Genomic DNA, 23,907 nt, shown 5'->3' with positions numbered 1-23,907 from the left:
ATCTTCAGAACACAAATGAAGATATTTTAGTGTAAATCTGATGGCTCTGAAAGGCCTCCATTGGCTCAATGGCACGGTTCACTCTCAAGACCCTTAAAAGGCACTAAAGACGTCGTTACAAAGTCCATCTCACTACAGTGGTTCTACAATAACTTTATGAATCGGCGACAATAGTTTTTGTGCGCAAAAAAACCCTAAATAACGACTTACATAGTGATGACGATTTCAAAACATGGCCTGTTGGAGCTTCGAAGCGTTATGAATCAGTGAGTCGATTCAGCAGTTTGAATCGCCAAATTTCAGCAGTTTGGCGGTTTGACACACGATCCGAATCATCATTCGACTCACTGATTCATAACGCTTCGAAGCTTCATGATGCCGTGTTTTGAAATCGTCATCACTATATAAGTCGTTATTTAGGGGTTTTTTGTGCACAAAAACTATTGTCGCCGATTCATAAAGTTATTTTAGAACCACTGTAGTGAGATGGACTTTGTAACGACGTCTTTAGTGCCTTTTAAGGGTCTTGAGAGTGAACCGTGCATTGAGCCAATGGAGGCCTTTCAGAGCCATCAGATTTACACTAAAATATCTTCATTTGTGTCTGAAGATGAACGGAGGTCTGACGGGTGTCGAACGACATGAGGGTAAGTAATTAATGACAGAATTTTCATTTTTGGGTGAACTAACCCTTTAATAATCCAGACATCAGTAACAGGTTCAGATGAATATAATGAATATAACGGCTAATATAGGTCATATATTCAGTGAAAGAGTTGATTTCTCTAGTGAACTCACAGCTGTAGACACTGAATGACTTCTGAGGTCATGTGATGCTGCGTGACTTTGTTCTCAAGCTGTTTTATTGACGTCTTTCCGCCGTTGAAACACTGATTGAGCGCTTACACCACATATGATGCGTTTCAGTAAGTGTGTATCCTCAACATACCTTCAGATGTTCATTCATGTTTATTCTTTAACTATGACGATCACGTTCACTCGCACACACCAGTGATCAGTCACGTCACATTAAAGAGCGTCAAAACGGCATTTATTGTTTGAATTTCGTGACAAAATGAACTGATACTTAATATGTTTGTGTGTGAACTCGGATTGAAGTGTGTTCCGCGCTTAAAACAAGCCTGTTAACTGTTAAAGACTGAAAACCTTCATGTAAACACCTTAATCGATCCAAATGTAATTCCGATTGGATTGTAAAGGGTGATTTATTCCTTTTCTAATCCGATCGAGAGGACATGTAAACACTTGATCGGATTGAAAACCCAAACTGAAAGGACTGCGCATGTGCAGTGATGTAGAAATAGCGTAATGATGTGCAAAACGAGCTGTTCTTCCTGTTGAATAAAGTGTTATATAAATGACTGTCCTGTCACTCTAAAAAGAATGATCCATTAGCATCTGTCAAGTGGTGAAGGACAACTTCCCACCGGTCCTTGTTTTGGATTTTGGGTGCATGGAGAGGCATTTTTACCTCGTGATAAATATAAGCAGAATGGTTCATACGCTCATTGTCTCCAAATTATGATCAGAAATGGAACAGAAGTGCTGTTTAAAAGAAATCAAGCACCAGTGTAGGAGAATAGTCATTATGAGCAAACAGCGGGAAACTGCATATTTGTGGAGTGTGTGCATGTCAAAAAATGTCAATTCCGATTTGAAGCTTGTGACATAAAAACGCGCACATCAACCCCGATCACTTTGTTTAGCGTTCATGTAAACACTACTTTCAGATTCATCAGTCACAATGAACTCAGTCCGATAGACACAACAATTAACAGAGAAACAACTCCTGATGAATATAATTATCTTTGAATTATCTTCATTTGGGGCTTTTCTCAGCAATATTGTTATGTTTAATTATCTATGATCAATTTGATGAATTAATCTGAGTATAGTGTCATTTATTTATTTAAAAAATGTACAGCCCTAATATTAATAAACCGCTATATTTACAGATATGTATTTTTTTTAAACCAAAATATATTTTTTTATGATAATTGAAACTTTGAAGTGTTTCATGAAAGTGAATTAAACTTCCCAACTATCCCAGGAAACTCTAATAAAGCATCTTTAACACTCTTTTACCCATGAGTCTTGAGACAAGAAAGGATTGTGAAACTAGTCTATTGCAGTGTTATTTTAGTATTAATGATGTACTATTATAGTTTTTGTTCATTTTTTGATTGGATTGTATTTTTATATTTTAATTTTAAAGTTTTAGTAATGTTGTTGTGTGGTTTTTGTTATTTTTATTATTATTATTATTATTATTATATATTTTAATATATATTCATTTAGATTTAGTTATTTTAGTGGTTCAACTGAAATATTGGAATACATCTTTTGGTCACACTTTAGTTTAGGGTCCAATTCTCACTATTAACTGTGACTTTTGCATCAGTAAACTCCTAATTACTGCTTATTAGTAGTCAAGATTGGGTAGGATTATGGGATGTAGAATATGGTCACGCAGAATAAGGCATTAATATGTGCTTTATAAGTACTAATAAACAGCTAATATCCTAGTAATAAGCAACTAGTTCTTAGTGAGAATTATGTTTTAAGCTAAAGTGTTACCGCAATTTAATTTTATTTCAGTTAATGTTTATTGTATTTCTACTTATGAATTTGTGGTAACACTTTACAATAAGGTTGTATTAGTTAACATTAGTTAATGCATTAGTTAACCATGAACAACACCACTGTTCAGCATTAGTTCATCTTTGTTAACGTTAGTTCATAAAAATCCAGCTGTTCATGCTTTGTTCATGTTAGTTCACAGTGCATTAACTAATGTTAGCAAGATTTTAATAATGCATTAGTAAATGTTGATATTAACGTTAACAAAGATAAATAAATGCTTTATAAATGCTGTTCATGTTAAAGCTACACTGTGTAACTTTTTTAGTTTATTCTTAGCTAAAAACACTTAGTTCTTTCAAAAAAATACATGTGCTCATTAATGTATATTTACTTCTTTCAAGTAATAAAGTATTCTCGTAAGTTTATAATATGCCATTGAAAATACATACGGGTGAGGGGTTCGAATGCGGGTCGCCATGTTGCCCCTCCATCTTGAAAGTACATTAGCCAAAGAGGGACATACCCGTAAATTCAAGCTTTGCCTTTGCCGTTTTAACACTCGATGGCACCGTGTCGAATGTGGACGAGGTCGAACTGGAAGCCATGTTAATCTTGGACTAAATCGGCCACCGTAGGAGTTAAAACGAAATCGAAATTGCGAGGAAGAGAAACTAATATTCACTGGATGGTCATATACCTTTTCACCACTAGATGGGGGAAAATATCACACAGTGTAGCTTTAACTAATGTAGTTAACTAATGTTAACTAATGAACCTTATTGTAAAGTGTTACCGAATTTGTTTTAGTTAATGAAAATAATCCTGGTCTATTGACATGGTCTTTTTGATACCTGGCTAAATATGATAAATGCATATTTCTATGTTAGTGTTATATCTCTGTGTCGTGGATAACACAGTTTGTGGGATGGTTTTGTTCCCCAGGGCAGCACTGGCCGTGGTGGCGCCCCTCGCCAGCAGTGGAGGCGAATCCTCTGGTCCTGTCGTGACACATTCAGGGTTCAGATCGGCCGTATGCTGGTGCACACCCTCAGCCCCGCAGTCCCTCTGGAGGACAGGAGGGAGGCGCTAGAGTTCATCCACGAGCAGAGCTACTCCGAGATCCTGAGAGAGAGCCTCAGTCCCGGCCTCGAGGTGAGCGAGGACGATAAACACATCATTGACATGCCGATCTGTTGACACAAATGGCTTTTTGTTTCTACAAGCCGACCAGAGACTGTGTGACATTTTGCTTTGGTTATTTGCTGACAGTTTTCAGATTAGTGTTTCCAACACACATGCACACTTCCTCTATTGGGAGGACGACAGTGACATTTCACTGGGCTGGTTCTGCACATGCAGCGCTGCCACGGCTCTGCTCTGACATACAGTAAATAACCCACAGAAACATCTTCATGAGACGGTTTCCATAGCAGCAGTGCCGTCCTCTCGCTAGAGCTGAGTTCAGTCCTCCACCGCTGCTGCTTTCTCCATTATACTGGAGACTGGCAGAAAAAACAACCCTCAGAGAATCTGAATGGAAACTCTTGAGTAAAGCAATTAAATTGCACATAATTTTGTTATAAAATTAATTTTAAACATTTACTGTATCAAATATTTTGCCAGGTTTTTTTTCTAAATTCCACCTTGGATTTTATCACTAATGGCTGCACAAATACATAAATATGGAAAATAGAGTTTGTAAATGCTCTGGAAATGTGTACGTGGTTGATCAATATGGGTTTTTAATAGCCGCTTCTGATATCTACAATGGAGGGTGAGCGGAAATAACATCGATATATCATAAATAGGGCTTGCAAATTAACGTGTTAACGCGGGCGATACATTTTTTCAGCTTAACGCATTAAAAATATTTTACGAAAATAACACAACGTCCGTTTTTATATCCATTTTTGCTTAGCGTTACATGATCATCACGCTCCTATTCATGTAAATGCTTCCAAGCGCGACAAGACACAAGAGAACGCGCTGTATGTCAATGTCCTGTGTGTGTGTGTGTGTGTGTGTGTGTGTGTGTGTGTGTGTGTGTGTGTGTGTGTGTGTGTGTGTGTGTGTGTGTGTGTGTGTGTGTGTGTGTGTGTGTGTGTGTGTGTGTGTGTGTGTGTGTGTGTGTGTGTGTGTGTGTGTGTGTGTGTGTGTGTGTGTGTGTGTGTGTGTGTGTGTGTGTGTGTGTGTGTGTGTGTGTGTGTGTGTCAATGTCCTGTCTGTGTGGCTGCATCTCATGTCAGCTAATCGAGGGACACTCTGACACACACACACACACACACACACACACACTCGACTTTCTCACATAAAGTTCTCTTTTGCTCTTGAACAAACAATAACAACAACACAGAGAATTTCGAGTATTCTCATATTAGGAGTCTTAAATTAGTTAAATAATGTCTTAAATGATCTTAAAGAGTTGTGAGGAAATGAGATGCGCGGCTGTTCTTAAAGTGACAGTAGCACTGATGATGCCTGTCATTAATGTTCATCACAGAACAACGGGAACAGAGAAAATTGTAGCTTTAATGATAATCTATATTTTATTTATTTTTTATGCAGTTAAGAAAGGTGTTTGATAACTATTACATTTCTGTATATGTATAACAGGGAAGGCCATGGGTAAATATAACATTTATTATAATGGGTTTAGGTAAAGATTGTTTTAAGTTCACTTAAATTAAAAGTTGTTTTTAAAGCCTAATAAATGTTGAAATTGGGAGCTTTCAGTTATACTGTAATGTAACGTCATTAATGTTTCATAGAGACTTCAGTGATACTGGCCTTCATTCATAAAAACATGACAATACAACACGTTTAAAATATACTGTCTTTACATTGTTTCTACATTAATTTGGAGAGTAACTGAAATTATTACAATATCAAAATATTAAAAACGTACAGAAAAAAATGTGATTAATTAGTTTTTTTTCCCAGCACTAATCATAAATGGATGTAGTGCTAATACTACTAATTATAATTCCTCAAAAGACAGGTTCCTCTAATCACTCCTGTTTGTGTTGTGCTTGTGTGTGTTTTTAGCACGGGCCCAAGCTGGCTCTGTATCTGTACGAGCTGTTACACGACCACAAAGACGCCCTGAGCAAAGAAGAGCAGGCGGCCGCCAACACCTTCATGACGGCGCTGAAACTCTGCGGCCACCGATGCATCCCGCCCAGCGCCCCAGCCAAACCAGACCTCCTGAAAGCCATCAAAGAGGTGCGCATGTCCAAACACACTCATAAGAGTTGCATGAGCCCTTTTTTGCAGTTTCACTAAATCATCTTTGCATTGTGAATGCTAGTAGTATGACTACTTGTAAATAGAATGTAGTGTATGGGCCCTATCATACATCCGGCACAATGTGACTCCAGTTTTTTGCTAGTTTCAGCCAGACGCAGTTCTCATCTTCATGTTCTACGCCATGTTGTTTAAATATCAAATGCACTGGCGCATCTGTTCGCCCATGGACGTCTGGTCTGAAAACCAGGTGTGTTCAGGAGCATTGTTGGTGCTTTGCTATTTTACAGGGTTCCCGCAGGGTCTTAAAAAGCCTTGAAAGCATTGAATTTAATAATTTGGAAATAATACCTTAAGACTTTAAAAAGTCTTGAATTTTCATGTCTGGGTCTTAAAAATTGTGCTGTATGTAAATTCTCCGCATTGTATTTTTCCTCAAAAGTTTCATTTGTCAACCTCGATTATTTTGATTAAATAACTTAGTATAAAAAAAGAGTGGCGGAACCAATAATTGAGAACGCAACGCAGCCCCGGGTCACAGTACAAAATACACGAACACATGATGCCTTCAGTAAATGAAGATCACGCGCTACAGCACCACAACCATAGGCTACAACACAACACAGACCTCAAGCAACAAGCAAAGGGGAAGCGCGAAATAGGTATTAATTTTTTATATAAATGGTCTTGAATTTAACGTGAAGAAACCTGTAGGAACCCTGTTTTAAGGAACTGAAAACGACTGCACCATTGACCAACACAAACCTGCTCTAAAGTCAATAGTGCAGTATTTTGTGTTATGTACATTTACATTTATGCATTTGGCAGACGCTTTTATCCAAAGCGACTTACATTGCATTCAAGGTACACATTTTACATTTTGTCAATTCTTGCTTTCCCTGGGAATCGAACCCATGACCTTGGCGTTGCTAGCGCCATGCTCTACTGTTTGAGCTATAGGAAAGCTATTTAAAGGGTGTGTTAGTAATATGAGCCTATAGGCGGTGCACAACACACATACACTCTGCTTATTACACACACAGGGACGCGCAGCTTCACACACACATGCCAAATATTAAAAATAAAAGGATTACTGTAATGAACTGCTTTGAGATACGAAGGCTGAGGATCCAAATGTAGCTTCATTAAAGGATAATCAAAAACAGGCAAAAGGTCAAACACAGGCAAGCAGTCCAAACCAGGGATGCACCGAATCCAGATTTTTGGGGTTCGGCCGAATACTGAATCCACTGGTTAAGATTCGGCCGAATCCGAAACCGAATACCGAATCCTACTCCCCATCTGCAGTCCATTATCACAGTAAACACATTAATGACGTTAACAAAGTCCACAGCAGTGTAGGGATGCTATTGACCATTAACTGTTTTGGTCAAGTTTACTAAAGTAAACATTGTCGCTATTTCATGATGGTTTGTAGAAAAATTACCCCGAGTCGTCCTCTGTCGTTTCAAAGAACAACCCAACGGAGAGCGCAGGAGGCGCGCGCTAGTGTTGTGCCGACATCAAGATGGAGCGCCACCATCGTGATGCCACGCCCCCGTTGCGAGTCTGTTGTGTGCGACACACACTAATCCTCTTCTATAGTATTAGTTAAACTAAAAACTTAGCAGGGATTGCTCTGTAAATTAAATTGAGAATGTAACTAATGCATATATGCTATTTTAAATACTGTAGTCTATGCCAGATATATATAGCCTACATTTTGAAATCATTTGAGGCTGAAACATCCATATGTGTTTATTTTAGCACTTCCGTCAGTGAAACAACACAGCCTATAAAACAAAAACGATTTTCAGTAAATAATGGTAACCTCAAGAATATATGAAAATTAAATATTAGAAAAATATTTGATTCATACTATTTTCCCGCAAAGATGCGTCATATACCGCTCTGCGCTTTGAGAGGAATGGGACACTGGATAGACCTTCTTGAATATCTTCATCTTCATATGTTCTACTGATGTTGCAAAGCAACACTTGTTGTAAACGGTCTGAAGAGCGGATTTTATTTTCCACGGGGTCAAGACATTTAGGCAATGTTTGATTATTCACTGCCAGAGAAAACGAAACTAAAATCACCGGCGTGTGTGAAATGCGCTATTCAAATAAACCAAACTTGACGCGCCTTACCAAGTTTAATAACAAGAACAAACTGTGTTAAATAAAATTTGAAGTAAAAAGGTATTCGTCTTAGTGTTTTTTATACTTTACCACAGTAAAGGATGTGAATAGTTATAATAGACTTAATTATAAGCAAACGACAGGAAGAAACGTTTATAATCCCCTGCGAACATGGCGACGTGAGTGAAGATTTGGGAAAAGAAACGAGATCTCAATGTCCATTGGGATAAAATGGACTAGGCCTATTGTTCAAATTCACGGAAAATCGAGTGACCAGATCGCAAAACAGAATGAAAAAGTGCTATCTGACCATTATTTTCTTTCTAGACTAAACAAAGCTTTGTGCTTCACTCCTGTGGTAATATTCACGTGAAACAGCTTCACATACAAAACACTGGGTTAGTAAAATAACGAAGTTATTTTTTTTTAAGTAGAAAATAGTATTTATGTAAAGAGATATATTAAAATAAAAAGAGCTCAACTCTTAAGTGGAAGGAACCTATTTTTTCCCCCTCACGTGCAGCGGATGAATCATTATGTGGGTTAGTAAAAATAACGAAATGATGGTTTTAAGAGAATAGTATTTATGTAAAGATATATAGTATATTATCTACCTATTTACCTAATTCCGGTTCTTCAAAGCTTACGGATTCAGTGTATTTTTGTTGTCATCTTAATTTGGTAATTATTTAAGAGAAAAATATTTAGTGTAGGCCTATATATTTAATTAATTTCATTTATATTTTATCTGATCTATAGATCTATAGGCTGTTTGAACGGTAAAATAAAATACATTTTGGCTGCTGTCTGTAGATTCCTTCATGCACAACTCGTATTCTCTCGGATGTTTCATATGCAAATGTTTTAACAGCGGCTGTTAGGGTCCTTGTCATCACGAGACAAATCGGCATTGCAAATTGAATGCGTAGCTCAACTTGAATCGCCTTCTTTTGACTTAAAGTATACTGCCACGTTTTCTGTTCATGAGTTCAATTCTCCCTTTCAACAGCAGCGTCATTACGTTCGACCAGCGGAGCGCGCATAGTGCAAGCCTAGGGTTCGGGTTCGGTGGAAATAAATTCTGAGGTTCGGCAGAAACCGAACCCAGTCAAAAAGCCCAATATTCTGCCGAATCCGTACCCGAACCCTGGATTCGGTGCATCCCTAGTCCAAACAGGCAAACAAGGCTGGAGAGACAGGCAAAAGGGTAATCAACGGAACGGGCAACTAATCCAAAACCAAGAGACAAAAAAACAGGGAAAACGCTCAGAAATGCAGTGTTACAACAAACAAGACTTCGCAATGACTGATTGAGATAACCAGGCGTATATATGGTGAGGTGAACAGGGTAATGAGACACAGGTGGATGTAATCAGGGATGATGAGTTTTGGGAAATGTAGTCCTTGATGGAGTAACAGTCCGGGGTGGAGTAATCACGGAGTAATTCACTGGCTAATCGTGACAATTACAATGTAAAAGATTATTATTGTGTGCATAAATATAGAAATGCCTATGTGTCATAATGGATAGTCTTTAATGGATAGACTTTTTCACATTAATTTGACTGACAGCTCTCCTGCCCCCATGTTGAGAAAAATAAGTGCAGAGGCGTGTGTGTAAACATGAGGGTTACTGTAGTTCTAGACTAAATGTGAGCATTTATTTATCTCACTTGCACAATAAAGATTCTGTACTCCTCAAAATGAATAAAATCAGTCAAATACAAAATCAGAATACTATGCAAACCTCCAATAATTAAATGTTAAATAAAACGACTATTTGTATGCATTTAATCTACCTTTATATTTAATTTACCAATGTCTTGCTGCTGACCTTTGATGATGAAAATTACTAGATTTTTTGTTTTTATTGGTAAAACTTTTTCCTCCTGCATCCTATTCTCCCATTATCCAGAATGGCAGCAGAGCTGCGCCCTCTACTGGTCATGCGTCAATTTGCATTTTTACCTCAGCCTGGGGCTTATTATTTAAATTTTGGTATGAAGAGGTCTTTACCGTTGCACAAAAATATAACTTTTTGATTATAAAAAAAAACTAAAACAAGCCCAGCCCAGGTGAGAAAAAGTAACGCAAAAGTAACGTAACGCATTACTTTTCTTAAAAAGTAACTAAGTAACTCAATTAGTTACTTTTTAAGGGAGTAACGCAATATTGTAATGCATTATTTTTCAAAGAAACTTTCCCCAACACTGGTCATTGTATGTATCGGATTTAGCCTACCTATTTGCAGTAATGATGAGCAAGCAGGCGTCATTGGATGAGCAGATCCGTTACCTCGAAAGAGAAGCGTTCAGTCTTTCCTCCATGTAAATAGTGAATCCGCCATGGTGTGAGCACAACTGGCTTTTAAAGGGAAAGGGATTGGTTTATTGCACGTTACGCCCAAAACACAGAGTAGGGACAATCCTTTTGGACCATGCGGCGGGCGCGCCAACCGTTTTTCCCGTCATTAAACTAGAAAAAGTGGATTTGGACGCGCCCTAAGAGCACCTGCGCCATGAGCTTCAGGCCATGTGTGATACAATAGGTCCCGATGCATTTTATAAATGTTCAACTAAAGCTGTTTCACTCTTCCTTCTCAAGGAGCAACTGAAATACGAGTCAGAGGCAAGAACCAGCAAAGGAGCCTGGGAAAAAAAGCTGGCCAACACGCAGAGGAGGTGAGCACTCTGAGAGAAACGCAATAATACACCAACACATACACTTCGTCTGAGCTGCTCCGTTCTCGTTCAGCTTGTTGCAGAGGCTGGATGGGAAGTCGAAGGACATCTCGAAGATCGCCGCTGACATCACTCAGAACGTGTCTCTCAGGCAGGGAATGGAGCGGAAGAAGGTCATGCAGCACATCAGAGGCCTTTATAAGACCGACCTGAGCTCCAGCCGGCACTGGCAGGAGCTCGTGCAGCAGCTCACCCACGACCGGTCAGTATCGCTCACCTTAAAGGGTTAGTTCACCCAAAAATGAAAATTCTGTCATTAATTACTTACCCTCATGTCGTTCGATACCCGTCAGACCTCCGTTCATCTTCAGACACAAATGAAGATATTTTAGTGTAAATCTGATGGCTCTGAAAGGCCTCCATTGACACAATGGCACGGTTCACTCTCAAGACCCTTAAAAGGCACTAAAGACGTCGTTACAAAGTCCATCTCACTACAGTGGTTCTACAATAACTTTATGAATCGGCAACAATAGTTTTTGTGCGCAAAAAAACCCTAAATGACGACTTATATAGTGATGACGATTTCAAAACACGGCATCATGAAGCTTCGAAGCGTTATGAATCAATGAGTCGAATCATGATTCGGATCGCGTGTCAAAGCGCCAAACTGCTGATTCGACTCACTGATTCATAACGCTTCGAAGCTTCATGATGCCGTGTTTTGAAATCGTCATCACTATATAAGTCGTTATTTAGGGTTTTTTTGCACACAAAAACTATTCTCGTCACTCCATAAAGTTATTGTAGAACCACTGTAGTGAGATGGACTTTGTAACGACGTCTTTAGAGCCTTTTAAGGGTCTTGAGAGTGAACCGTGCATTGTGCCAATGGAGGCCTTTCAGAGCATCAGATTTACACTAAAATATCTTCATTTGTGTCTGAAGATGAACGGAGGTCTGACGGGTGTCCAACGACATGAGGGGAAGTAATTAATGACAGAATTTTCATTTTTGGGTGAACTAACCCTTTAACGCTACTTCACTCATCATGTTGTTTCCGAACACGTATGATGTTATTTTTCCACACGGAACAGGGCGGTGTGGTACGATCAGTCATCTTACCCCACTTCCTGGCAGCTGGATCCCACCGAGGGACCCAACCGGGAGCGGAGACGCCTCCAGCGCTGCTACCTCACCATCCCTAACAAATATCTGCTCAAAGACCGTCGCAAACTAGACGGTGAGCTGAAGAAAGCACTTTACAACATCAGATCATAATACACGATTTAATACATTATCTAGGACGTTTCATGGTGCAGTTTATTTACTCAAGGCATAAACAAATGGATAAATCCTTCAAGAACATGTCTTGGTCATTTTTCACTCCAAGGAAATTTATAAGGAAATGAGTATACAAGTAACATTAGGGACTAAATAATAATAAAATAATAAATAAATAAGTATATTAGTAAAATTAGTAAGTAAATAAATAAGTAGAAGTAAAAAAAAAAAAAAAAACTAATTTAATAAGTTAGTAAATAAATAAATAAGAAAAATAGTCCATAAGTAAAATTGTGAACTACATTAGTAAATTAATAAGTAAATAATAATAAAATAATAAATAAATAAGTATATTAGTAAAATTAGTAAGTAAATAAATAAGTAGAAGTAAAAAAAAAAGTAATTTAATAAGTTAGTAAATAAATAAATAAGAAAAATAGTACATAAGTAAAATTGTGAACTACATTAGTAAATTAATTAGGAAACATTAAATATGTAAATAAGTACATCAGTAAAATTAGTACATACATTAATATGTAAAAGTAAATAAGTAATCTAATAAGTTGGTAAATAAATAAGAAAATTAGTATACAAGTATAAATAATAATAATAAATCAAATGTAAAAACTACATGAGTAAAATTTGTAAGTAAATAAGAAATATAATAAGAAAATGTGTATATAAATAAAATTAAAAACTAAATTAGTAAGTACATTAGTAAATCAATAAGTAAATAATAATAAAAAAATATGTAAATTAAATATATCAGTCAAATTAGTATGTAAATAAATATGTATAGGTAAATAAGTAATTTAATATGTTATTAAATTAATAAGAAAATTTGTGCATAAGTCAAATTAATAAGTACATTAGTAAATCAATAAGTAAATAATAGTAATAAATAAATAAATATTTAAATAAGTATATCAGTAAAATTAGTATGTAAATAAATATGTATAAGTAAATAGGTTAGTAAAATAATAAGAAATTTGTAAATAAGAAAATTTGTTTACAAGTAAAATTATATCAGTAAAATTATTAAGTAAATTAAAAAGTATAAGTAAATAATTTAATAAGTAAACCAACAAACAAATATAAGTAAATAAATAAGAACATTAGTATATTAATAAGTATAAGTAAATGAATAAGTAAATAATAATAATAATAAAAATGTAAAAAAGTACATCAGTAAAATTTGTAAGTAAATAAGAAATATAATAATTAAATAAATAAGAAAATGTGTATATAAATAAAATTAAGAACTAAATTAGTAAATACATTAGTAAATCAATAAGTAAATAATAATAAATAAATATTTAAATAAGTATATCAGTAAAATGAGCAAGTAAATAAATACGTATTAGTAAATAAGTTAGTAAAATAATAAGAAATTAGTAAAAAAGTAAAATTGGGAAGTAAATTAGTAAGTAAGTAAATAAATAAATAATAATAATAAATATTTAGATAATTATATCCGTAAAATTATATTTATATTGTAAATTAATAAGTATACGTAAATAAATAAGTAAGTAAGTGAAAAGTAAATTCATTAGTGATATTTTTGGACTTTGGGGTATAATGTGACCTGAGCGTGTTTTCCAGATGTCACTAACAAACATGTAAGAAATGATGGATCTCATGCTTGTGGTTTGCCCATCACAGATGCCATCAAGCCTCCACTGGTCTTCCTGTTTGAGGATAAGGCGTACTCCTCTTCATCCATAGTGAAGGACAAAGCCACCAGTGAGCCAATCAGGTACTCGCACGTCACAAGCAGACGCTCGTTGGGTTTCAGAGTCACACTGAGGTTCATCCCACAGATCATTTTCTCTTCTGGTCTAGGTTCACGAGAAGGTGCATAAGTGTGGCGCCCTCTAGAGAGATGGCAGGAGAGCTGTTGCTGGGTAAGACTCGTGCACCCGCTCTGTTCACCTCCATCACATGATCCTTGTGTTGGCCATTAACTGACCACTAAAACCATCTGTTGTGTTTTACGGGTCTGCAGGAAAATCTGGGATGTACTTTGTGGAGGATAATGTTGCTGAGACGCATGATAACCAAGTATGTTCTTTTCTAAACGTAAGGAAGTATATACATTACTATATAGAAATGTTTATCATTTTTTGTTTTTTGTCCATCAGGTTCCAAATTAAAAATGTTAAATTAAATTAAATGTATTTAATTCACTAAATGATAAATGATTATTATTATTTAATCTAGTCTGTTATCGGTTATTAATATTTTATCTAAACCAGTGTTAGTTTGTGTTAATATTTTGAATTAGATTTTATTTTTTATTTGACTTAAATGTTACTTTACTTTTTTAAAGAAAACTAAAAGATATGTCTATATAGTTTGTATTAAGTTATTTTAGTACTTTCTAAAATTAGAAATATTCTATAATATAAAAAATATTATATAACCAACTAATTATTGTGTATATATATATATATATTAGGACTGTCAAAAGATTAATCGCGATTAATCACATCCAAAATAAAAGTTTGTGTTTACATAATATATGTGTGTGTACTCTGTATAATTATTATTTATATATAAATACACACACATTCATGTATATATTTAAGAAATATTTGCATGTATATACTGTATATACATTTATATAATTTATATTATATATAAATATAAATATCTTGTATATAAATATAATAAATTTTTCTTAAATATATACATGCTTGTGTGTGTTTTTATATATAAATAATAATTATACACAGTACACACGCATATATTATGTAAACACAAACTTTTATTTTGGATGAGATTAATCGCGATTAATCTTTTGTCAGCCCTAATATATATATATATATATACTTATTAAAAATATGTTTATAGGTGCGTCCCAATTTGCATACTCATGCAATAGTATATGGTGTTTTGTAGTATAAATATAGTATTAGTTTTATTTTTAGTTAACGAAAATAACCCTGATCTAAACCAGTTTTCAACATCTTCCAAACAACTAAATAATGCTTCTTTTACTGTGATGTATAAAGTTATACCATGAAACTCTCTTTGGTCATGCCACCCACCGCTAATAGATGTTATGAGGCGTTTGTGTGTTTTAGTGGTTCAGCGTGTGTCCTTTCCCCAGAGTCCTCATGGCGAGACGGAACCGGCCTCCTTCTCCTGGACGTATGAGGAGATAAAGGAGGTCCACAAGCGCTGGTGGCAGCTCAGAGATAATGCTATGGAGATCTTCCTCACTAACGGCCGGACGCTGCTGCTCGCGTTTGATACCACCAAGGTAACAATGCCACTGTCACACACTCGAGCATTAGCTGCTGATTTACACAGGGCCTGTGTGAGTTAGATGACGTTCAGGTCTGGTGACTGCGTGTGTATTTCAGCAGTGTGTCACGCAGTCACTCCCACAAGCCACTTCGGCAGGTTGAATTTTATATATAATATATACAGTCTTTTTAAAAGGCATCTGAAATAATAAATGCAATGCATTGTAGCTTCTCATTTTCCACAGATACACAGTACCATCGTCTCTCTGACAGCGAGTGACACACAAACCCGCCTCTCCTCACTCCTCACTCGCTTCTAGTGCTCCAGATGAATATTGTTGCTGTTACAGGGCTTGAATATCGGTGTGGGATTGCGCTTATTACAAATAATTTGACTCCTTCCTGCAGATTTTGTGCTCACACCCACATAAAGCCGCCTCTCAGCACTAAATCAAGCTCTTTTACGCTGCTTATTGCGCTTAAACAGTCAAATACACACACTATAATGTAAAAATGCCGGTCTTGGCGAGTATTGAAATAAACACAGTCAGTTCTGTTTTAGAAAGAAAACACATGTGTAACAGTGTAATGGTGCGTTCACACCAAACGTGAATAAAGCAAATAAATTGCGCGTAGTTGGACGCTATAACATTTTGAGTTTACTCGCTTCATTCGCCCGTGACATTCACTTCACAACAGATGCAAATTCACATCATGGGAGGGGCTTCTGCCAGCCGGCTCGTCTCGTTGCGAAATGACTGACATGGATTGTTTTAAAAATACGCCGAATAAGCTCAATTTGCCGGCTTTAGCTAGCTTGTAGTCTCAATAGGGGGAATTCAGGGTGATTGGGACACTTTTTCCAAGTCATCTCAATGGCAAAAAGTGTCCTAATCCCCCTGAAATCACCCGATGTAGAGCTCAAACTGAGGAAAGAGCGTTTTTTACGACTTACCAGACTGTCCGACCTCCTCACTCACTTATTCCTATATAGTATGAAGTGTTTCTATAAAGTATGAAGATGTATCGTACAGCTCTGGGTATCCACATATGATTTTGTCCTCATTGTTGTCACTACTAGAGCAAGCTCCTGATTGGTTAACGCGCCGCAAATATCCGCGAAAGGTCCGATTTTTCAACTCACACAATTTGAGCGAATCACGTGTCAGATGCCTCATTCGCGCGAATCGCGTCGCATAATGTCTTTTCGCATCTTTGCATTGACTTGACATGTAAATCACTCACGCAAAACGCTTCATTCGCGTCTGGTGTGAATGCACCATAATGGATCCATGCGTCAGGTCTTAAAGTGACAGCACCCTAATAAACCTGCAACAAATTATGAGGTAATATTAAAAATATACATACAGTATGGCTGTTTTCCCCCATGGTATCAATGTCAAGATTATGGCCTGTGAAAATGCTGAGTGGCTTGTAATTTTGGAAAACCTCTAGCCACAGTGACTGGTGAGCAAAAATATATATATATATATATACAGTGCAAGCAAAAATGATTCCGACACAGATATAATGTTTCTCCAGTGTGTGCAGGACACTATAGTTCATATATGTAAGTGATGCTAGCAAAATAAAGTTAACTTTGACATATTATACCCAAAAATTCTTCATACAGTGCCTGCCAGTAAAATTTGGGAGCAAAATGCTTCAGACACTTTGAGCTGAGCATGTTTTTCTTTAATTGCTAATGTGACCTTTGACACCACAGACTGAACTAAATGAAGCATTGCTTGGTCATTGGTTGCCCTGAATTGGTATTATCTAATTGTGTACTTAAATTTAACAGCTGATTGGTTGATTGTAATCCATTACATCTCTTTCTATCAAAATTATCTGAAATTATCAAGATGAATTTGTTCTGACACAGTTTAACTCTGAGTTCTTGTCATATTTTATTACCATTTTCTAAACTATAGTGAATAAACTGATAATGTGAGGAAATGTTGAATAAATGTTGGTTTGACTGTATATATCATGATGATATAAAATCAGTGTTTACAGGTTTCCCGCCTCTTCCTGCAGTGTACATAAATTGTATTTTCTAGCTTTTTATTGTGTTTGTTTTTTAATGGGAAGAAATAAATGAAAGTCTAATTCCCACACCCAATTCTAGAATTTTGCCCAACCCTAACTTCCTGTTTGTTGGACTCTCTCTTCTCAGTTCCGTGATGATGTCTACCACAACATCCTGACCTCAGAGCTGCCCAACCTGCTGGAGTACGGCAACATTACCGCCCTCACGCACCTGTGGAGCTCAGGACAGATAACCAACTTCGAGTACCTCACTCATCTCAACAAGCACGCGGGCCGCTCCTTCAACGATCTCATGCAGTATCCCGTCTTCCCCTTCATCCTGAGAGACTACGTCAGCGAGACTCTGGACCTGCAAGAGGCGTCCATTTACAGGTCAGGAGCAACCCTGCATCCACATTATTTTTGTATGCCGATTTCTGTGGCCAATTAAGAAGTGTCGTTAGTCATCAAAACTATGAAATCGTATGTCAAATGGAAGTCTGTTGTAGTTTTCAGTATCGCCAGCAGCCATATCACGCCCAAAACTGGTTTCCCACTGAAGCTAAGCAGGGTTGAGACCTGGATGGGAGACCTCCTGGGAAAACCAGGATGCTGCTGGTAGAGAGAGTATAGTGATGGGGACACTGTACTGTAACAAGCACTGTCCTTCAGATGAGACGTTAAACCGAGGTCCTGACTCTCTGTGGTCATTAAACATCCCAGGATGTCCTTCGATAAAGAGTAGGGGTGTAACCCCGGCATCCTGGACAAATTTGCCTATTGGCCCCTGTCCATCATGGCCTCCAAATAATCCCCATATCCTGATTGGCTTCATCACTGTCTCCTCTCCACCAATCAGCTGGCGTTCTGGCGCAATATGGCTGCCGTCGCATCATCAGGTGGTGTTTGAGGAGATTCCCCCCTTCTATATGTAAAACGCTTTGAGTACCCAGAAAAGCGCTATATAAATGTAACAAATTATTATTATTATTATTATTATGATAAAGTTTGAAAACAGTTGTGCTGGTTCATATTTTTGTAGAAACCGTGATTTTTTGATGAATAGAAAGTTCAAAAGAACCGAATTTATGTGAAATAGAATATTTTGTTAAATTATGTCACTTTTGATTAATTTAATGCATCCTTGATTAATAAAAGTATTCATTTCTTTTATATATATATATTGATTATTGATTACCCCACGCTTTTGAATGGTAGTATATTGTGGTTTCCACAAAAATATGAACTGTTTTCAACATTGATAATAATCATAAATGTTTCTTGAGCAGGGAATCCTCATATCAGAATGATTTCTGAAGGATCATGTGACACTGAAGACTGGAGTAATGATGATAAATTCAGCTTTGATCACAGGAATAAATTACACTTTCAAAAATATTAATTATTCCAAACGTTTTGCTTTCTGTTTGTCTGTAACAGGAACCTCATCAAACCCATCGCAGTGCAGTCTAAAGAGAAGGAAGACCGTTATGTGGACAATTACAGGGTACTGCAGCACTGCAGGCTTTAATTCCTGTTTACACCAGCAGCTGTTAACCAATCACACTGTGGCTCTGGTCCAAACCGGGTCAGCTGCTTGCATAGGCAGCAGTTTTAGGCATTATAGACATAGGGCATTCCAAACAGTAGATGCGTTCACTAACTGTGCGCTCACACCAGATGTGACTTGCGCAAATAAATCACTGTATTCGCACGTAGTTGGACGCTTGAACATTTTGAGTTTAATCGCTTCATTCGCGCGTGACATTCACTTCACAAAAGACACGAATTCGCGTCATGGGAGGGGCTTCTGCCAGCCGTCTCATCGCGAAATGGCTGACATGTTGTTTTAAAATACGGCGAATAAGCTCAATTTGCCGGCTTTAGCTAGCTTGTAGTCTCAATAGGGGGAATTCAAGGTGATTGGGACACTTTTTCCAAGTCATCTCAATGGCAAAAAGTGTCCCAATCACCCTGAAATCACCCGATGTAGAGCTCAAACTGAGGAAAGAGCGTTTTTTACGACTTACCAGACTGTCCGACCTCCTCACTCACTTATTCCTATATAGTATGAAGTGTTTCTATAAAGTATGAAGATGTATCGTACAGCTCCGGGTATCCACATATGATTTTGTCCTCATTGTTGTCACTACTAGAGCAAGCTCCTGATTGGTTAACGCGGCGGGAAATATCCGCCAAAGGTCAGATTTTTCAACTCGTGAATCGCGTCATTTGCGTCGCCTCATTCGCGGCGAAGAATGTCTATTCGCGTCTTTGCATTAACTTAACATGTAAATCACTCGCGCAAAACGCTTCATTCGCGTCTGGTTTGAACGCACCATAAGGGTTGGGACACACCAAACCGACGCCAAAGAACTAGCGCTGATGAAAGCCGACTGTTTCATGCACTCAACATGTGTGTGATCTAAATATAATGCCATAGATCTAAATGTGATGCAACGCTTTTCACGACTAGTTAACCATGAGACCTGCAATAGTAAAAACGAGGTAAAAGAGAGAGTAATACTATTTAAAATGCAAAGACGTTAGCCAATCACAGCAGTGGGTGTTTACACTGAAGTCTCCCAGTGGACACGCCCCTTAAAACAGAGTGTTCAGAGCAGAGGCTAAAACCAGGGTAGGAAAAATGCCTTTTATTTATAAATTATGACAAATTTTGATATAAAAAGCATTCTAACATTATAAGTGCACCCCAGGAAACATCATAAAACAATAAAACAACGACCCCTTTAATGTGACAATATTCCCCCAGGAACACCCAGGTAGGCACGGCACAGCCAATCAGAGTTTTCTCTCTCACCGACGGCCCAATGGCGATTCTACGTGTTGAATCGGCCCAAAAAATTGAGCCAATGGTGCGGAACACTCCGAAAAAAGTCGGCCTATGCTCACAAACGGCCCGTGTTGCCCAACAGCCGACCGTCGACTTGGTGTGTCCATGGCTTAAGACATTTTTTTTCACCTGGCCAAATTCTGACGTAGAATCACAAGTGTTCTTTGCAGGAAAGGCAATCCCAGAAAAAAAGCAATACCATAATTGATTGTGAATCAAGTCTCCCATGCATTAATCACTTATGAGACACCATTGCAGGTAGCATGCGACCTAGAGTTTAGATTCCCTGCCCGAGCCCGAACTTGACCGGGTCGGGCCGAGATTTCCCGGCACTATCCTCAGGCCGGGCCCTTGATTGTTTATGTTTTTTCTAATCATTACTTTTTTGCCTAATTGAGTGGGCAGAAAGCTATGCCATAATCAGAAATAATATATATTTTTAGCAAAGTAATACTACAACTAAGAAACAAATGTGTACAAAGTTGCACAAGTCAGGATTCTAAAAATGCGTGCTAAACTCACAGCACGCAGTGATGAAGCGCAGCATTCAGAAACGCTCCGAGACGCCAGTCATGAGCTGCTCACATTAACACTGCGCATTGCTTAACTAGTCTATTTCTTTTCTTAACTAGAAGTTAAAGAAAAGTAGACATTTCAAGCTTTCTACACACATATTTCTCATGTCTGTGAGGCAAGTAGCCTTCTGAGTTTCGTTTATTTATGAGACGCACTCCAGCTCATGTGCAATGCGTGTGATCGCTCCCGCGCGACTTCATCTCACCCTTATAATCTGCTATTACTCTATTTGCTTGTCATTTATTAAATCCAAGCAATTGGCTGACGAAACCTTGATTAAAATTAAGATACAATTTATACAAAACTAAATTAATTTTAAAGAAGGGCTTCATACAAATCAAAACTTAATATTAAACAAAATATAACCACCAAAATCATTTCTGACCCACTCGCATCGTTGTACTTATAAAGTTGTACAAAAATACATTGTTTAATGGCTACAACAAGTAGGCCTATAGTAGGGTACAGTACAGATGCATGTCATGAGCGGGATTTGAGCGAGCGTTGTTTTACCAGTGTACAGTTCATGAGCGCGCGCCTGCATAGAGCGGATTATTGAGCTGAGCGTCACACCCGTCCGCTTCGCAGAACGCCCACGTATTAAAAAATGGTCGGGTTTAAATCGGGCTCGGGCTCATAATTACAGTTAAAGGTCCCGTTTTTCGTGTTTTTTTTAAGCTTTGATTGAGTTTACAGTGTGCAATTTAACATGTGTTCATGTTTCGTGTGTAAAAAAAACACAGTATTTTTCACACAATGTACTGATCTGTATACCGCTGTTTTCACTGTCCTAAAAACGCCTCGATGATTTCCAGAAATACGTAACGAGTTCTGATTGTGCCAGCGGTTCCCGTGTTGTGATTGGTTGCCCGGAAAGGTCACGCCTCTTACCATAACAGGGAGATGAACGCGCTCAAACTACAGCGTCCCTGAAGGCCAAACAAAGGTGATTTGACTCCGGGATGAAAATAACAGCGTCTTGACAACATGGCGACAAACACACTCTACAAACGCAACACTTCCTCTTCTCCACGTGGGAGAGCAACAAGACCACGCCCCCTTTTTTTGCGTATTCTTGTGGGCGGAGTTTAGTCAACAAACTGTTCTACTGACGTCATTAAAGCAGGAAGTACAGGGATGTAGTCCAAACCGGCCGCTCGCTGTAGGCTTTGAAAGGGAACTTCTGTTAAATAAAATATCTCGCTTGGCATTGAACTTTGAGCTTTATAATTTGACAGGTATTATTTATGCTCTAACAGCAACATTACACACTAACTAAAGTTTGAAAAATGGGATCATGAAGAACAGGACCTTTCATGTGTCGGGCCGGGCTCAGACACAACGTGCACAGGCTCAGGTAGGGTCGGGCTTGATTTTTTTGAGCCCGATCTAAGCTCTAATGCAACCTTAGAAGACAGCTGCCTGTGTAAGCAAGGTTTTGAAACACAGCCCTTTTCAGTCTACACTCTTTGATCATTTGTATCCATAATGCTTTAAAAGCTTACAGCCGATGTCATTAGGTGTGTTTAAGTGTAACTAACATTGATTTCCTCCACAGTATCTGGAAGAGGAGTTTAGGAAGGGCAAGCGAGAGGACGACCCCATGCCACCCGTCCAGCCCTATCACTACGGCTCTCACTACTCCAACAGCGGCACCGTCCTTCACTTCCTGGTCAGGCTGCCTCCCTTCACCAAGATGTTTCTGGCCTATCAAGGTCAGTTACACTTTGGTTTTCAAAATAGTTCAGCCTTTTGACCAAACAGATTCGAAATAGTTCATGTAAATGTAAAACGGTCAAAAAAAGACATAACTATAGGAATATATATATTAACCCAACAATATTTATCAATATGATCAAAGCTTTTATCTACTACAGTCCTTCTATTGTCTGAATTATAGTTTAGACAATTTCTGAACTAGTTTAGTAAGAATAACTTATTATATTGTTAGTAATATTTTAAGATGAACACTTACAGAAGCAGATTCGGTTTACTTGATTATCATTTATTAGGAAAATCATGAGTATCAAATATGATCATCAGGCTTTTGAGGAAGGGTTATTAGTTCATCTGTCAATAATCATTGCATTGCATTATGTTTTTAAACTAGAGTCCAAAACTAAGCATTTAAAGGTGCACTATGTAACTTTTCCGTCCGCTAGAGGTCGCCTATACAAAACAAACATAGTTACATAGTGCACCTTTAAATATCATCTTACTAAGACATATTTTTTGCAGATATTGATATTTATATGAATTTTATGTCAGTATCTGCTGATTTACATTACAAACATCAGAATTGCATCACTTTTTGTCCATATAAATGTCAGCATCTGTATTTGCTCAGTTTGAGCCTCTGAATAAAATTAACGTTTTCATAAAAGCCTGATGTATCATAATAGTCAATAAAAAAACAACACATATGCAAATTATTTCATTTTAGATTTTATCTAAAGGTTCAATAAACTTTTCCATTTAAATATTTCACATATCAGGCTTTACAATAAATAGCAATATTAATTTACATATTTTTACTAAAACGTTTTAATATATGGAAAATCTCTGCTGTGTTGCACCTCACGTCATCCTTTAACAGCCTCTCGTATCTTATGTAAATGTTTATTATTTGCATATTCAAGAAAACTGAAATCTAATGCAACTTCCTCTTAAAAAACACTGTTGTCTGTTCATAACTCGCTGAGGTTTTTGCAGCATCACCCTCTTCAATTATGATCTGCATCGCCAGGTTTTTAATATGTAACAGCACCTGCGTTTGCAGCGAGGTCTTCAAACATGTCAGTGTGAGGCTTTTAAAGGCTGTCATTGAAAAGGGCCTTTCTGAAGTCTCGCGCTACACGCATTAGCCTCAGAAAGATGATCAGGCCTTTCATCCCGCCTCTTTCCTCTTTCTCCGTCTATTTTTAGTTCAGTTGGTTTATCCATTTTAGGCTACACAAGAAACTAATGAAAGGTTTTGTGTGTGTGTCGCAGACCAGAGCTTTGATATTCCTGACCGGACGTTCCACTCCATGAACACCACATGGCGTCTGTCGTCCTACGAGTCCATGACGGATGTCAAAGAGCTCATCCCAGAGTTCTTCTACCTGCCCGAGTTTCTGGTCAACAGAGAAGGTGGACACATGGTTTTCTTCTCATGAACCTAACCTTTAAGTAACCTAGATCTAACCAATGAATATTCATGTAAAACCTTCTTGCCACATTAGAATCGTATTATTAAAAAC

General features: G+C 37.5%; 1 protein-coding gene across 4 annotated transcripts in view; it reads left to right on the top strand.

The window, feature by feature from the left end:
• lyst (lysosomal trafficking regulator) overlaps nt 1–23,907 on the top strand; it is a 214,279-nt gene that overhangs the window by 163,842 nt on the left and 26,530 nt on the right. For 2 of the 4 annotated variants that reach the window (XM_079843610.1, XM_079843608.1), the window contains 13 exons: nt 3,547–3,756; nt 5,650–5,826; nt 10,593–10,669; nt 10,743–10,931; nt 11,767–11,912; nt 13,616–13,709; nt 13,796–13,857; nt 13,959–14,014; nt 15,066–15,218; nt 17,384–17,628; nt 18,676–18,742; nt 22,224–22,380; nt 23,657–23,797. In XM_079843610.1, the coding sequence (XP_079699736.1) occupies nt 3,547–3,756; nt 5,650–5,826; nt 10,593–10,669; nt 10,743–10,931; nt 11,767–11,912; nt 13,616–13,709; nt 13,796–13,857; nt 13,959–14,014; nt 15,066–15,218; nt 17,384–17,628; nt 18,676–18,742; nt 22,224–22,380; nt 23,657–23,797 (1,774 nt within the window). Of the gene's footprint in view, nt 1–3,546; nt 3,757–5,649; nt 5,827–10,592; nt 10,670–10,742; nt 10,932–11,766; nt 11,913–13,615; nt 13,710–13,795; nt 13,858–13,958; nt 14,033–15,065; nt 15,219–17,383; nt 17,629–18,675; nt 18,743–22,223; nt 22,381–23,656; nt 23,798–23,907 lie in introns of all 4 variants that reach the window. The other 2 variants (XM_079843609.1, XM_079843607.1) reach the window with 1 other exon arrangement.

Source organism: Gobio gobio (assembly GCF_949357685.1).
Source record: "Gobio gobio genome assembly, chromosome: 18".
Classification (NCBI taxonomy): domain Eukaryota; kingdom Metazoa; phylum Chordata; class Actinopteri; order Cypriniformes; family Gobionidae; genus Gobio; species Gobio gobio.
The sequence above is the reverse complement of the archived record's forward strand: the minus strand, read 5'-3'. Positions and strand labels throughout refer to the sequence as shown.